At 41.0% G+C, this 16,825-nt stretch overlaps 1 protein-coding gene across 4 annotated transcripts in view; it reads left to right on the top strand.

Moving 5' to 3' along the window:
• The window catches only part of COP1 (COP1 E3 ubiquitin ligase), a 224,126-nt gene that overhangs the window by 97,170 nt on the left and 110,131 nt on the right, over positions 1-16,825 (top strand). For all 4 annotated transcript variants that reach the window (XM_077824025.1, XM_077824024.1, XM_077824023.1 and 1 more), the window contains exon 12: positions 14,321-14,464. In XM_077824025.1, the coding sequence (XP_077680151.1) occupies positions 14,321-14,464 (144 nt within the window). The remainder of the gene's footprint in view (positions 1-14,320; positions 14,465-16,825) is intronic.

Here is a 16,825-nt window from a genome sequence, read left to right as displayed (position 1 = left end):
GTGACTAAAACGGCAAAAATGGTAACAGATTTGGCAATAAGTATAGTACCTGAACTTACGTTTCAGTGTTCCTTTTATAATATTACTGTACCTTTTCCCCCATAGGCTAATTTGCTGATGCCTATATACCTGATTGGTTTCAGAGTAACAGCCGTGTTAGTCTGTATTCGCAAAAAGAAAGAGTACTTGTGACACCTTAGAGACTAACCAATTTATTTGAGCATAAGCTTTGCTGTAGCTCACGAAAGCTTATACTCAAATAAATTGGTTAGTCTCTAAGGTGTCACAAGTACTCTTTCTTTTTGCGTATATCTGATTGGTTATCTAAAATAGAAGTGGGTTTTAGTTTAATCAAAACTAACTGTATTTACTGAACTTTTCCGTTTCTTGTATTCCCTCTTGAGGGCACAACTAATAAGTCTCCTAAAATATCATTTTTGGCTAGATCCTGTGGGCAGAGGCTAAGGATGGTTTATACCCAGGAAAGGGCAGTACGTTTGTCATTCCAGAACTCTGAATTTAGGACAGTCTTGACTCCCATAGGTTATACATTAAAGTACCAGGATTAGTTCTGCAGTACCAACAAACAATGATTGTGAGACCTGCATTTTGGCTGGTATCTCAAATCTTGACTGGAAAAAACTGAATCTTATAATAATGTTGTTGACACTCGATATAGTGTCCCATGATGAGTCAGAAAATTGTCCTTATATCTACACTTGAGTGCTTTAATTGTTAGGGACAAAATTTGCATAATATGAAATTGAGAAGTTAGTAAATGAAAGCTACAGAGCCACCAGTGGGACCTTATTTTTTCCTAGTAATTCTAGAATATCTGGTAATTCTGGGATCCATTTCCTATTAAACTCTTAATACTTCAAAGCTGTCTCCATTTTCAGATAATTAAATGAGTTTTCTAATTTCCAGAGTTAAGTCAGGATATTAAGGAAGTGGGGTGGCTCTCTACATTAGAGGCTTCATGGTGTGTACAGGGCAGTTCTTCCTAAGTTCTGAGGGAGGAACCCTAGGAGAAGGTTTGAGCTAATCATTATCTTATCTTATTGTTTTCTTCATTAATAAATACGAACTCCAGGATGGGTCCAGTTTGGAGTTTGTGTAGAGCAAGATGGGGAAAGTTCAGTGTTCACACACTCTAACCTAGGGAGAAGCAGCTAAAAGAGGGGTGGGCAAACTATGGCATGGGGGCCGCATCCGTCCCTTCAGGCATTTTAATCCTGCCCTCAAGCTCCTGCTGGGAAGAGGGGTCCGGGGCTTGCCCTGCTCCAGCACTCCAGCCGGGAGCTTGCCCTGCTCCACGTGTGCTGTGGCTCCGCGCAGCTCCCGGAAGCAGCGGCATGTCCCCAATCCAGTTCCTACGTGGACAGTGGGAGCTGCAGGGGCGGTGCCTGCGGACAGGGCAGCACGCCGAGCCCCCTGGCTGCACCTCTGCGTAGGAGCGGGGACGACGACATGCCGCTGCTTCTGGGAGCTGTTTGAGGTAAGCGCCACCTGGAGTTTGGAGTCTGCACCTCTGACTCCCTCCCGCACCCCTACCCCAGCCCAGATCCCCGTCCCGCACCCTGAACTCCTAATTTCTGGTCCCACCCCGGAGCCTGGACCCCCAGCCAGAGCCTGCACCCCCTCCCATACCCCAACTCCCAGTTTCGTGAGCATTCATGGCCCACCATACAAATTTCTATACCCAGATGTGTTCCTCAGACCAAAAAGTTTGCCCACCCCTGAGCTAAAAGTTCATTCAAGAAATGGCAGAGTTGGGTCAAATATTTGACCCATCTGTTTCTGTGAAATTGATGGATGTAGCAAAGGGTATCAGTTAATGGCTTCATCATTTTTCTAAAACACCTTGAGGTGTGTGTAGCATGTAAAATGCTGTCTCAAACATTCAAAATAAATGCTGCCAAAATAAAAATCTCAGATGGCAATCAGACTGAAGTGCCTCAAATGGCATTTTAATGTCGTTCAGTCAGTGCTAACTAGCAGGACCAGAAACCGCAACTATTTCCAGTTAAATCCCCTGGCTTTTCTAGATTGCACAACTGTAGTGTTTGTGCTTCTCTGAGTTTTGGTACTTATGAAAGTTAGATTGATAGTACTAGTTACAACTCTGGCATCGTAGAGGCTTCCCAAACAGAGCTCATTTAACGTACCTCAGTCTTTGGCTCCCTCTGTTATTCCAGTCCTAGGTTTCTTCTGAGCAGAGCCTTCCAGCTGTAATGAAAACCTTTGTTGGCACAACAAAAATGTGGTAGTTTAACAAGCTTGGTATGCAACTATTCAAATGATTTAAATTTATATTTTTAATCCAGCATCTATTACTACAGTAGCTGTCTGATTTCCAGTCTCTGCTGGGCTTCTGGAACCATTCTTTTTCTTTGGGGGAGCATTCTGTCCCCTCAAACTGTCTCCCCAAAACCTGTTCCCTGAGTTGTGGGAGATGGAGCTGTGGGACTCCTACTCCAGAACATGTTTCCCAAACTTGACTCATAAGAAAAAATTAATCCCTGTTGGAGATTGAATTGCCACCTGCGTACAATGTACTTTCAGGCCAAACCTGTAGTGCCTCCATAGCTGTTGGTAACCCTGTGTCTCCTGTAGAGCTGCTGTTGAGAGAAATGAAAGGGATTTTGTTTTTAAATGTTGGTAGGGTATCCAAAATATTACAGAAGACTAGATGATTATATGGTATTAACTTCAAACATTTTTATAAAAAATCTTCTATGTTTAACTCTTTACTTTTATTTAAATTTTCTCAACTTATTTAAGGTGGAAAACCTCATTAACTTTGGATGTGTGTACTTTTGTATACCTTTTGCATACAAAGCCTGGGTCTGTCGTCATCTGATCTTCAACATGCAAAGTAGTATCTTCTAGCAGTAAGCTGGCTTTTTGTCAATACATTTTGTGTTCAGTTGCTTGCAAAATTTAATAGTTCCCCTAAGGTTTTCTCATCATTAGTGCTAATTAAGCAAGGTTCTACAGAAGGCATATATAAGTAAAGCTTATGCAGTAGACAAGACGTTCTCAAACCATAGTCTAGAGACCTCAAAAAATCCATTATGACTTTCTGTAATGTCTGGAATTTTTCCTGAGTGGGTTGTCCATTTTGTGGAAGTTGGGTCCAATTTTTTTCCTCTCAAACTAGAAAAATGTTCCTGCTTCAGGAAAATTAGCTGCGGCAGCCATCATAGCTAGTTAGGAAGTGAGTTATGCTGTACTAAGTTACAAAGGAATAATTTCCCTTTATTCTGATGATATAAACCACAAAAGTATAATTATTGGATTTGACCTCCAGGACTCTGGGATGGAACTAAATCCATTAAATTTACTGAATCCCGTTTGATTTTTTTAATGTACGTTATGGACTGGAAGCATTGCTAGAGCAACCTGTAGTGGAAATGATGGTATTGCATTGTGCATCAAAGTAAAAGGATTTTCTCTTATACAAGCAGGGCTAGAATTAAGCCAGATCACACTGGATTGACAACCTGGTACTTTTTTAAAGTTGTCATCTTCCTCTCCTAAACTGGAGAAACATAGGTCTCTTGCTATTCTGGTTGTGAAGATAATCTTGAAAATGTCATCAGAATGTACCAGTGCAGTGATGTCTGCCTGAGTCTGCAGAGAGCCTGAAACAATAGCTTTGAGTTATGAATTGCCTTTTATCTCTATGGACTGTTATCTTAAATGACTATTGGTGATCGTTTTCATGTCTGTTGACTATTTCATAGCCTGTAAGGGAGGAGAGGCATAATCATAATATGAAGATCTGAACAGGCTACAGAATAGTGCCTTATTTTGGTGCCCCATATGGGGGTTATTTGGGAGAGTTTTTTTTCCCTTCAATCTGATTGTGGAGTCAATGTTAGAGTGGAATTGGGAGCATGGGGATGGTGGCATCAGAGCCGCACTGAAACAGGAACCAATCCTGCGGAGCCCAGTGGGGCATCCAAACCCAAGTAACTCAACAGAGTCCAGGGCCAATTTAAGGGGCACCTTCATATGAAGATATCCCATGGCCATAACCCCAGCAGAGGCTGTACTGTTGGTGGTATCCTGCTCATCACCAGACTAGTGGAAGAAGTGGCAGGTTGGCACTTCCCTCCCAACCCCCCAGAAGGGTACTGCTCTACTCTAGTAGTGAGTGTGGGGCCAGGTGTCTTGCTCTTTGACTCTAATGGCCGCTGCTTCTCCCTCTGCTAGATACTGCCTCCTATATCATTTTCTTGTCTCAGAGCTGTCCACAAGTCCAGCCATGGTAAACCAAAGGCTAACAAACTAGTAAAGAGAAGCCTACTGAAAGATTTTGCTTTCTCTCTTGTGTCTTCTGACAGAATCAGTTTACTTTATGCACTCTGAATAGAGCTTACTGTTGCCTACCCAAGATATATCCACCTCAACAGGGTCCTCTCTTAGGACTAGTAGTCAGGATCAGTACCAGATCCAAGAATCCTGCTACATCAACCTGGGAGGTTCTGCAGCTCATACAATTGATCTGTTGCACAGACACAGTGCAGTGGGTCTTCACAGCATGAGACTTCTCCAGGTATTGCTCCTATCTACTTGGGATTACCAGGAAAAGTGAATTATTCCCTCCTCCCTTGAAATCTCCAAAATGGTGTTTTAACAGCAAAGATCCTGGCCCTTGCCACAGAGAAACCACTAACAGATCTTTCTCCGTTGAGGGTGACTACATATACTTTGCTTTGTATGGGAGCCTTTTGTGGGAGCACTTACTTCACAGGCCAAACAGTCTTCATCAGAGAAGAAAGTTGGTTACAGTTGAGGTGCATGAGCAGTATAATATGAAGTCTAGTTGCTCACCTGACATTGAGATCTGCTTTTCTGCAAAGTAACAGTCATGTATTTTTAAAGCATATGCACCAGGAGGGGCCTCTGACTTGCCATGTACATTGGCCAAACTGGACAGCCTCTACGTAAAAGAATAAATGGACACAAATCAGACGTCAAGAATTATAACATTCAAAAACCAGTCGGAGAACACTTCAATCTCTTTGGTCACTCGATTAGACCTGAAAGTGGCAATTCTCCAACAAAAAAAACTTCAAAAACAGACTCCAACGAGAGACTGCTGAATTGGAATTAATTTGCAAACTGGATACAATTAATTTAGGCTTGGCTAAAGACTGGGAGTGGATGGGTCATTACACAAAGTAAAACTATTTCCCCATGTTTATTCCGCCCCCGCTGTTCCTCAGACGTTCTTGTCAACTGCTGGAAATGGCCCACCTTGATTATCACTACAAAAGGTGTCCCTCCCCCCCCCCCCCCCTGCTCTCCTGCTGGTAATAGCTCACCTTATCTGATCACTCTCGTTGCAGTGTGTATGGTAACATTTATTGTTTCATGTTTTCTGTGTATATAAATCTCCCCAGTGTATTTTCCACTGAATGCATCCGATGAATTGAGCTCTAGCTCAGAAAAGCTTATGCTCAAATAAATGTGTTAGTCTCTAAGGTGCCATAAGTACTCCTTTTTCTTTTTGCGGATACAGACTAACATGGCTGCTACTCTAAAACCTACACAATATGGAATTTCTTTGTATGGTCCTTCTCATGGAAGCATTGGCAAGAAAGTGCCTGTGAAAGACTCCCTCAGTTTTCTACTGGAGGTCTATTAAACAGACCCAAGCATCTGTTCTCTTCACGTACAGGGGCATCCATGAGACTCCAGTTTGGAGGTAGAGATTACTAGGAATTAGCAAATGAGGAAGGTTTAGGAAAGAAGTTAAAGTATTTTACAGAATCCAGTGACCAAAGGTGTCATCAGTGGAAGAAGACACATCAGTTTTCTGGTAACAGGTGGGTGAGTATACAGACAACAAGGTTGCTGCTTTACAGATTGAGAGGATAGATAGGAGGAGCTAATCCCACGTGACAGAGGAGGTTGTTATTGATCTTGTGGAATATGCCCTGTTTCATGAAGGAAATTTTTCTTAGTCAACTTATAGATTTTCATAATCATTGTTTAGTTCTATCTAGAGAGTGTCATTTTAGAGCAGTGGTGGGCAACTTGCAGCCTGTGGGCTGCGTGTGACCCATTAGGGTAAGCTGATTGCGGGCTGCCAGACATTTTGCAGACATTGACTGTCTGCAGGCATGGCCCCTGACAGCTCCCAGTGGCTGTGGTTCGTCATTCCTGGCCAATGGGAGCTGCAGAAAGCTGTGGGCCACAGGTTGCCTACCACTGTTTTAGAGGCTCTGTGACTCCTATGAGCCGAACAGAGAGCAAATTGGGCAGTTTATGCTAATTTCTAGTAAAATCTATCTCCAAATTAATGGATTCTTAGAGATGAATGCATGACAGTCTATTAAGTGAAGGTCCCCTCCCTATTTTGTGTGTTGTTTGTTTGCCTGTTAGAGTTTAGAAGACTAGACATGTGTTTCTGTCTGATTAGTACTCTTCTCGATGTTGAATCTTTGAAAGCTTCTCCTGGAATTGTGGTGCAATTCATCCAATTATACATGGGGAAATATGTCCACATTTTTCCAGCACAACTCTATCCAAGACCATTGTATGTATCTAATCAGTATTAATCTCCACTTTGGGGGCCAATGGCTTCCATCATTGAGAAAATACATTCATAGGCAAGAAAAAAAAGGTCTTGTTTACTTAGTCTTGAATGATTCTTTTTAATGAGTCGTTTGAACTGTGGTTCCCAGAATGCTTGTAAAACTGACATTTTGGAATAAAGGAATGTAATAGAGTCATCTCTTGCCAAATCTGGGGCTTGTGGTGAGCTGCTTTTAGAGTGATGGGTTATAGCCTATTTATTAAAAAGTATGGTTTACTATACAATTGACACAATTCATATATTATAGTTCCCTAACTTTCAGCTAAGTGGTTACTTACACCAGAGCTACAAGTGAGCAGCCTATACAAATGAATGGTTTAGATATATCTAGTAGCAAACTCTGAATTATAGTCTAAATTGTCTGACTAGCACTTCTTCGGTTCGAGCTAAAGTTTAATTTTGTGTGGATTATGGGTATCATACTAGCAGTTAAGTTTGAGAAGTGGTTTCTATAAAAAAGAAAGATACCTTGTTTTCTGCCAGTCATAATTTTAGCAAAAACAATCCTTTTAGAGTGAAATTTTATGTGCTTTGTCTCAGTAACTTTTATTTTTTGTATGACAAATCTAGATGGGCTTTGGAATGCAAAAATTGATCCTTTTAATTGTGGCTTTGCATGCATGAATATGGCTTTTGTTTTAAAACTTGCAACTCTGTCAGTATACACTTTGAGTCATAATAGAATCATAAAACTGGAAGGGACCCAATTTGCAGATGGGGCCATATGGCAGAATTGTGGGGAGGATCTTGTAGTCTGTCATATATAGTGGATGGAAGGTTTTGTGGTGGTTGGTATGCTACTTCATTTGAACTCATTTGGGATCCAAATCTGCATTTCTTTGACACCTGAACATTTCACTGAGTTCAGAAGGAACATTGGGAGAGCAGAATTAGTCTGTTGGTTATGATTCCAAATTGTTATTGGCAGCACATCTTACTCCTACTCACCTGATTTGTGTTTAGTAATCTTGTACTACACTATGAAAATAAGAAAGTTATTCCAGAAGAAGAAGAAAAAAATGAGCTAGAATTTCTTAACAATAGAGTGACCTAGTATTACTATAGGTACAGTCACCAAAATTTTTCTCCATGGTTGTCTGAAACTTGTGTGGCTCTGAAGGCACACAAGGACCTACTACTAAGAAATACTAGTTAGCCCACTGTATATCAATTACAGAGTGAATAGAAATCATCCTCTGTTTATGTTGGTGGTTACTCTGTAATTTTAAATTTAAAAGTGGAATAGATGAAGGAAAACACAAAGTGGACACCATTTTACTGAAACTACTGAAAGGCAAGCTGTATTAAAAATAAGAGAAGTCCCTCTTATTTTCCTTCTCTTGTTCTCTCCCTATAGTTCAACAAGGCTTTTCCTTGAGAATAAGTGCAATCAGTTTTTTGTATTATATTAAAAACTAAATTGGGAGTGACTTCTAGGATTCCCTGAAGGCATACATAAATGACATTTAGTCTGGACATAAGGGGTACCAGTGCTCTTGGCCAGAAAAGAAGGAAAGTGTTTGGAAGGGGGAGGAATGAAAGGAAGAAGGGAAATGAGTCAAAGGTATTTTTCAATTTTAAAGATGCCCTAGGTGGGCAGGATAGGGGAAAGACTGGACTTGTGCTGCTTTTGAATGCCTTGTTGATACATGTTGAAAGTTTTAAACATTTCCTAAAAAAAGGAAAGCACTGTTTTTTTTGTTTTTTTTAAACAGCTGTAGAATGTCATTTGTACAGCACCTAGCACAAGTGGGGGCCTGACTTTGTTGGCTTCTAGGCACTACAAATGTTAAGTAACAATAATATAACAGAGTAGAGATTTGCCTGTTTACACTGAGTGAATTTGTGCTGTGGTGCAGAGAGCCTCTATAAGACACTCCCACACTACTCAGGCCCCACATAAGGGTTGCCAAAGGGTGAAGTGGCAGAACAGCAGCGTATCTTACATGCACTGCAGAAGAGGTACCTTTTTCCCTGCAGTATTGCGGACTCTTACTTGTCACAGGGATGGGGGGGGGGCTGTCTGATGTGGAATTTGATTTGATTTGATTTCTTTCTGCCTTTGGAACTATTTTGGCTTTTATGTTGCTGGGGGGTTCTGAGCATTCCCTCTTTGGGATAACTTCTGTTTGTAATTCACAAGCTAGCTTTCCTTGGTTTATGGAATCACAAGTCTCCATCTCGTATTGTTTTTGATTAATGTACTCATAATGCCAACAAGGCACAGACAGAGAAAAAAAAAGTGCTTCCTTAGAAGAACATGACAATTCTTGTACAGTACCACAAAGGCCTAGCTGAAGGAGATGCTCCCTTCCACTTGGTTCTCCACCATGTTTTCCCTTATCAATTACAGAGCTAGAAGCTATCAACTTGGTGGGCTTAGGAAGCGGTTAATGCATCTGATGCAGCTCTTCAGTCACTTCTCACCGTTACCATTTTTGAAGGCTTGCTTGATTCTTTTGACTTTAAATTTGACTTTTAACTAATAATCTCCTGAAATTTAGCTGGAAACAAAGAAACTTCCACATAAGGAGAATGTATTGATTTAGGAATTGAAGAATAGTGCTAGGTTGCTAACCAATGTCTTAATTAGAGATAATCCCTTGGAAGATAAGGAATTTAGAAAACTTCAGAAAGCATCTAGTATCCACATATTGAGTCTGCCATTGGCATGTAGGAGGGGAGCCAACTAACTTTTTTTATTGCTGTCATTAAATTCTTTGCTAGACTTTGATCCTTTCCTCCAAACATCAAAAATCCCCAGAATTTACCCAAAGAGTTTCTGTATTTAAATCTTCAGAAAAATCTTTTGTTCGCCCATTTATTTATTTTTTAAAAAGAGGTCTTAAAGTTAGGCTCCTTACTCCCTAACTAACTTTAGGAACTAATTTTTGACAATTTTGGCTGTAGTGTTTATATGATTCTGTGACGGAGAGCAAGAGTGGCAGTTAGTCTGAAAAAATGAAAACATTAGGTATAATGGGCGGGGGGGGAGAAGAGAAGGAAGGTTTCCAGGCATATCTAAAGTTACCCATATTACTATTGCACTTCATTCCTCTGCCTGTTCGGTTCGCTGCCAAGCTTAGATTGATGCATTTAAAAGCATTCTGGGTTTTTTTTACTTGGGTGATTTGGGGCCGGGAGGGATCTTTTTGACTTCCCAAATAAAGAATAGGGAAAATATCAGAACTGTTCATTCTGATATTACTGCAAAAGATTCTTCTCTTCTACCCTCTCTCGTGCCACCTAGGCACTGGGCTTTACTCGTGCATTTTGTGGCTATAGTTGCTCATAAATGAGCTTTATTTCCTTTTCTGCATTTCAGCTAGTGACCATGCATCAGCTTCATCCTAAACATGTCCATTCAACGTGGAAATTAGCTATCTTGTCTGTTCAGTGGCCTGTGAGAAATGAGTTTGATCTGTCCAATTCCCAACGAACAGATGTTCCAAGTGACAGCACCTCCACAATTTGCTCTAATTGGCAGTTTCAGTAGCGAGGCCAGTGAATGAATGGGTATGAAGCCCAAACTACCTGCTCATCTCTAGAGGTGGCCCTTTTAAGCTAGGGTTGAAGTGTATTAGTGGCGGGTGTGGAAGAAGATTGCGGTCTCCCTGCCCTTTCTGTATCTGGTCTGGTGATATATAGAGGATTTCAGTCTCTGGGGCTGTCAGTCCAGCTCCTTGCATCAGCATTAAAGTAACTTAAAATAGACATTCACCAAAGCCAAATTTTTCCTGTCATTATAAGATGACCCAACAGGCTGTGGGGCAGTGCTGATTGATGGACTTGTGGCTCTCAGTGCACCTGAGGTAAGCGTTAATCAGCTGTATCTCATGGTCTGTTGTCTTACTGCTTAATCACTTGCCTGATGTCCTTTTTGACACAGTAGAGTTTGTTTCCGACTGCTTGATTACACCTTTCCATTGTTCAAATAGATTTATTTCAACTGTAAAAATACATTTTGTATGTGCAACTGAAACATGACCCTCTGAAAGGTTAATCCTATGGTGGCTTAAAAACGGTATGTAAGAACTGTTATAGCTCCTGTGATTTTTTCTATAGATAAACTATGCATGAGTGAGAATTTATATTAAAACAAAACATACTTCCAATACTTGTGGAAAGGTAGACTGTCAAGCTAGTTAGATACAAATTACTTTCTGTATTCTATCACACAGCCCAAGCAAACTTTTTTAAACCACAAATTAAACTTACTTAGATGTGTTCTGGTGTTTATGCTATCGACTGTTCTGAGCAAAAAGCACTGAAATAATTGTCACTGTGCCAGTGTGCTGTCTGTCATAGTCAGGACTGGTGGGGGAAGTGGAGCTTTGCAAATGCTCTCGAAGGTTATTTTGCTTGATGGTAAATAATCAATTTGATTAGAATGCCGAGCTTGTACTTCATTTTATTTTTCATTGTGCCAGCAAACTCAGTTTTTCACAGTAGGACTGTAATAGCTGTAAATAGCTACTGTTGTATATACTACGGATGGAGAATTCAAGCCAAGATGCAGCTATATGCTTTAATAAAGGGGGAGAGGTGTAAATTTTTCCCCTCCCTCCCAACAGATGAACATCTGTACGGATGGTAGTTTCTTCTGCATTGGTTTTTTCCCTGCAATGTCTCTTTGAAGGGCAGAGGTCTGAGAATCAGTTTCACTGGTTGGTGCTCATGCTCTTTATTTTAAAGAAAAGGTTTTTTAATGGTACATTAATTTTTAGACCTTGAACGACTGATTTTATTGGCTAAGGTATAACCTTTAAGAAGGAAAAAATGTGTAGCATAGGAATAATACTAGTCCGAGTTTGTGCCGCTAACAGTAACAAAATCTCCTCAGGTAAAACAGAATTTTCAGTTTTAATAACCTGGCCCTTCACCAGACATAGTAATATTTCTCCTTTAGCAGCAGAAGACCGAGGGTATAAATTGAATCCAAGTAGATGAATAGCTGCCATCAGTTTAGTTATGTTGTGTTAGAATCCACAGGGCAGCAAACGGTAGCTGAGACAGCAGTTCAATTAAGACTGTGGTACAAATAAATCCATTGCAACATTATATAGGTGTCTAGTTGTAAACCTCTTTCTTGGGGCAGAGAGAGTTGACGTGTCAGTGCGATGCTGAACTGCTTTGACATAGTGTTCTGCAAAAAACAGCTTGGCTAGGATACTTCTGCAAAAACAACCAGTCCCGAGAATTCATCTTGCCCTGTCCCGTTTTCACCCAAAATAATGCCAGACCATATTCACTAATCGTGCCTCTCGGCCATTAACCTGCTTCTGGAAGTGCTGCCGTGATTTCCCAGCCCATGTAGCTGGAGGAGGAGGGTTCCTCTGGGGTCAGGTGCCCCCAAGGAGGTCCACCCTGGCTTAATGCCTATATTGGCCACACCCCTCCTTTCTGCTGCTTCCAGCTTTGGCCAGGCAGCCTGTGCTGCTCCTGTGAGCAGACTGTTCCCTAGGAGTGTTCCCCCCGCCTCCCCTTCCCCCCACCCATCCTCCTGGTTCAGGGAGGGTGTTCTGTTGAGGTCTGGGACACCCAAGGTTGGAGATTCCCTCTGAAGTCTGGGAAAAGGCTAGGGGAGGGGCCCTGGCTGGGTTTTGCCACTCTGTCCTGATATCTGTGGCTGGTCAGGCTCCGTTTTTCATGGAACTGTTTGTTGTGAGGGTCTTTCAATAGCAATAGGAAAGAAAAACACTTTTAAAAGTAGGAAACTAATGTAAATCCACACAAATTGGTAGAGTCGAGAGCAAGCGTAAACCTGAAACTACAAGTGACTAGATGTAAAGTTTGATAGCATGTTCCCTTTTAAGTTTATGGCTCTACAGTTTCAAAGATTGAGTGCAAACTGGTACTCTGATGTCATCCTGAATCTGCATGCAAAGTGCGCAAGGGCCTCGCTGCTGCTGCTTAGGGTTCCACCAAGTAGCAGTAGTTTAAAACAAGACTAGTCAGATTCCCCTGTGGGCAGTAAGAAACTATGAAGGATTGTGTCCATTCCTTGCCACTGCTTGGGAGATCTAGATGCCTAATTTTAGACATTAAGTTAGAAAATGTTCCATGATTTGTAGAGTCAAATCACATATCGGTGGGTAATTGTTTCTTATTTAAAAAAAAAAAATCCCAACAACTTGACAGTATCTTAATTATAAGGATTTACATATTCTCTCACTATTGGCACAAAGGAAATTTTCCTTGCTGAATGGGTGCAATTCCATCAGCTTCTGCAGTATGTAAGCTTTCATTGGTGGGAGGGAATCCAGTCATTAGCCACTAAGATAATCTTCTGAACATGCAAAGAATGTAAAAGGATGCAATGCTGTTTAAGTACGTGGAAAGATGGCTTCAGTGCCTCTGGTTGCTCAGAGCTTTTCCCAACTGTATTAAAGTGAAAACTGACCAATATGTTGTCATTTTACTTTGCTACACGGATACAATAGCATCACTTACTGTTGCTTGGAAAGCTTATGAGCAAACCACATAGTCGTGCACTGAATTTTATTCACTGGGGAGGAGAGCTCAAAATGAGGCAGCTGGGGTAGTAGTGGAAGAATACTATGACATAAGCCGAGAGCCTGTGGGGAGTGATACCACTGTCAGTCATAGGAGCAGGGAGACTCTAGGTCTGCAGGGGGAGTTTTCCTTCTTTCAGACAAGAGTAAGGAGTTCCACATTTCTATCCTACCAGTCTGTAAGAGACAACCCTCGAAGGAATCCCTGCATCTTCCCCTTCTCTCCCCACAGTAGTTTGGAGAGGTGGGTGCTCAGCTTTTCACCAGGGAGTTGCCTCTGGGTAGTAGTTGTAGTTTCTCTGATTAAATATCTGGTACACTTTTCAAGACCTTCCAATATATTAGCTTGATAATGATGCTCACTGTTCATAACCCAGTCTCCCTTTCTTCCCTTCAGATGTCTTTTATGTGTGATCAGAGGGCTTTCTGGTTTAAGGGTTAACCTCATTATAAAGTGACTGCTTTTTCTTCCATCTCCACTGACATCTGTTACAAACATGCCGAGCATTTCAAGACAGAAAATGCCTTGGTTCACGAGAACAGCACTAGATAGAAAGCATCTTGTGTGTGTGGCTTTTATAGTTTTGATGATCTATTTTTCATTTTCCTGTCGCTCAGGGAGTTTGGAGGTCTTTACCATGAGTACTAATTTGCTTTGCATTAACCCTAGGAAATCCAAACTACCATAGTAAAGGGGACAATGGGTGCAACAGAGTCTAACTGTAAAAGAAATCAATCAGTAATATCCTGTGGCATATTATTCATATACCATGTGGTCAAATTTTTTTACTACCTTCCCAGTGTGAACTCTCAGCTTTGACATTTGGATGCATCGTAATGTAGAGTTGAAATGAAAAACATTTTAAATGTCTGAACAAAGGTACCATCTTCAGGAGGGATATTGTGCAGCCACAAAAGTCCATTTTCAGTAAATCAATTGGGTGTGGGGCTTGCATATCATGATCTCTTGATGCAGCTGTGCCTAGGAATAGGAACTCCATGCTGTTTGAGCCCATTTGAAGCAACTGACTTCTCCTGGCATAGGTAGAATGTTAAATATTTTTCTAACTGCACTCTTAAGGAGAATTGTAATAGCCAAGTACCAAATCCTGATATCATTCAGGCAGTAAAATGTCCTGTTCATAAGTGCATGTGTTTTACGTAGTCCTTGATTTCTGCTTTTGCTCCTCAGTATCGAATTCGACCGGGACTGTGACTATTTTGCTATTGCTGGGGTGACAAAGAAGATTAAAGTCTACGAGTACGGCACAGTCATTCAGGACGCAGTGGACATTCATTACCCTGAGAATGAAATGACCTGTAATTCCAAAATCAGGTATGCATTGCCTTTGCCTAGAGTCCCAGCATGCTTTGTGTTAATTAGTGTCCCTTACACACAGTAAATAGAGCATTACTTTCTTTATCCTTGGCACTGTGCTAGTGAAGGGGAAATGGAAAAGTTATATTAGAGCTTTATTTGTATTCAGACTGGTGGTGGGCAGTTCAGGCACTCTCTCAGTTCACATAAAATTACACGGACTGTAATGTCAGATCCTCATACCCAGACATTGCATTAAAAATACCCAAAGATTTATTGCCATAGCTAGTGGAGAAGGGGCATGTGGTGTAATTGAATGATTAGCTCTTTCTTGAGAGAGTTGTATTCAGCAAAAAAGCTACTCTGTAAAAAGAGTTTATAAACAGCCTGGTCAAGATTCCAGATGAAGGAATTGATCTGGGCTTTGAAGAATATATGTTACTAAAAAAGAAAGGAGAGGAAAGGTAGTATGGTTTAGGGAGGAGGCTTCAGAATAAAGATATTGCACAGTGGGTATCACCGTGGTTCAGGGCTTGGGAAGGATGGGAGTATAATTAATTTGCACCATATTTGTTCCAGAGTCTGTAACCATTGTTTGTTCAGATCCCATTTCATTTGAGGAAGTGGGTTGTCAGAGGCTGTTTGGCTCTTCGGAGTCTCTATGAAAAGAGGCTTAGTGAAGGAAATATTAATGGCAATAATCTCTTCATAATGGCAGAAATACTATGTGGATTACTCAGTGCTCTGACCCGCTGCTTCTACAGGTGCTGAAACCATTGTTATTGCATTGGCTCATTGTGGTTGGTGTGAATGATGATCTCTCACCAGCCACCCACTGAAAGATTCCTTCTCAATTGAAAGAGACCTCCCCCCTCCATTGGCATGGAGTGGCAGTAGCCATTCTAAGGAATGAATGTTAGTGAAAAAATTGCACTGATGTATAATGAACTTGTCACAGGGCGGTGTTCATCCCATGCTATGATTTTTCAAGGAACGGTAGAGGAGTGAGGAGCCTCTCTGAGATGAAGAGGAAGTTTGTGTTCTCTCACTTCCAAACTTACCCTGTTCTACAGGGGAAGTGCCTAGAGCTTAGACCAGAAAGAAATGAGGAACTGGGAAATTGTCCTCCTTATACAGAAGGACTAACCTTCTTAAAGGAGACCTATTTAACTAGGTACAGTTCCCTTTTTGTCTTGACTTAAGCAGCACGTAGTTTATCATTCTGCTTTTTCTTTTTCAGCAGATTGAGGAAAACCCTGATTCTTTATTATTTTACTATTTGTAGTGTATTAGTATTTCCAAACATTCATTTTTATTAAAAATGACCTGCTGAGCCACAGGTGGGGAGGAGTAGTTGTGAATGACAATACACTGGAAGGGACATAAATTTAAAGAGCTTTAAAATGCTTAAAGTCTCCCGTGTACCCCCATGGCTAGGAGCCTTGCTTACTCAATTCCCCTCCATTGTCCCTTATGCCCCCATCCCACTGAGATATACCTAGTCCTCGGTGTGATATTTCTCCACCCCCCCACATGCTTTTCATATGGACTTGTTAACATCTACATGAGGGAGGTCCCATTTTGGTGGTCATCGTAAGATCTGTCAGAGCAGAACATCCTTCCTGGACTCCTGATGCCTCAACTCAATTTAGTCATTTCGTGCTTGCTTACTAACATGCACAAAAAAACCCAGGGAAATTCCCAAACAAGCTGTTGGAATTTTCGTTGAAAATATTTCCATAGAATCCAGTTAACACCTTAAAATTATATTTTAATACAAAAATTCTAACCCTTTCAAAAACATACATTAAAGTCTGGGGGGGGGGGGGGGAACTGGAAGGATCAAACCAATTCATCACAATAGTAAAAAGAAAAGGAGTACTTGTGGCACCTTAGAGACTAACCAATTTATTTGAGCATAAGCTTTCGTGAGCTACAGCTCACTTCTTCGGATGAAGTGAGCTGTAGCTTACGAAAGCTTATGCTCAAATAAATTGGTTAGCCTCTAAGGTGCCACAAGTACTCCTTTTCTTTTTGCGAATACAGACTAACACGGCTGTTACTCTGAAACTCATCACAATAGTATAAATCCTCATCTATCGGTCGCCTTACTGAACTTCTTCTGACTCCCCAGCCTATATTTTTACCTTCTAAAATTAACAAAAACACATGCGACACTAAAACGATCAAATTTTAATTATAAAATCCCGTTTTCTATCCATTGGAACAGTTTCCAATAGAACACGAACACATACTACGGTGTTGCAACAGGAAGCTATGGATGTTACACAATACAAATTTACACAATACAACCTCACACTGCATAATCAGTACACTTCATAACATCAGACAGTCAATCCGATTCTATTTAGAGAAGTA

Source organism: Eretmochelys imbricata, chromosome 8, assembly GCF_965152235.1.
Source record: "Eretmochelys imbricata isolate rEreImb1 chromosome 8, rEreImb1.hap1, whole genome shotgun sequence".
NCBI lineage: Eukaryota > Metazoa > Chordata > Testudines > Cheloniidae > Eretmochelys > Eretmochelys imbricata.
This window is presented reverse-complemented; position numbering and strand designations above follow the sequence as displayed.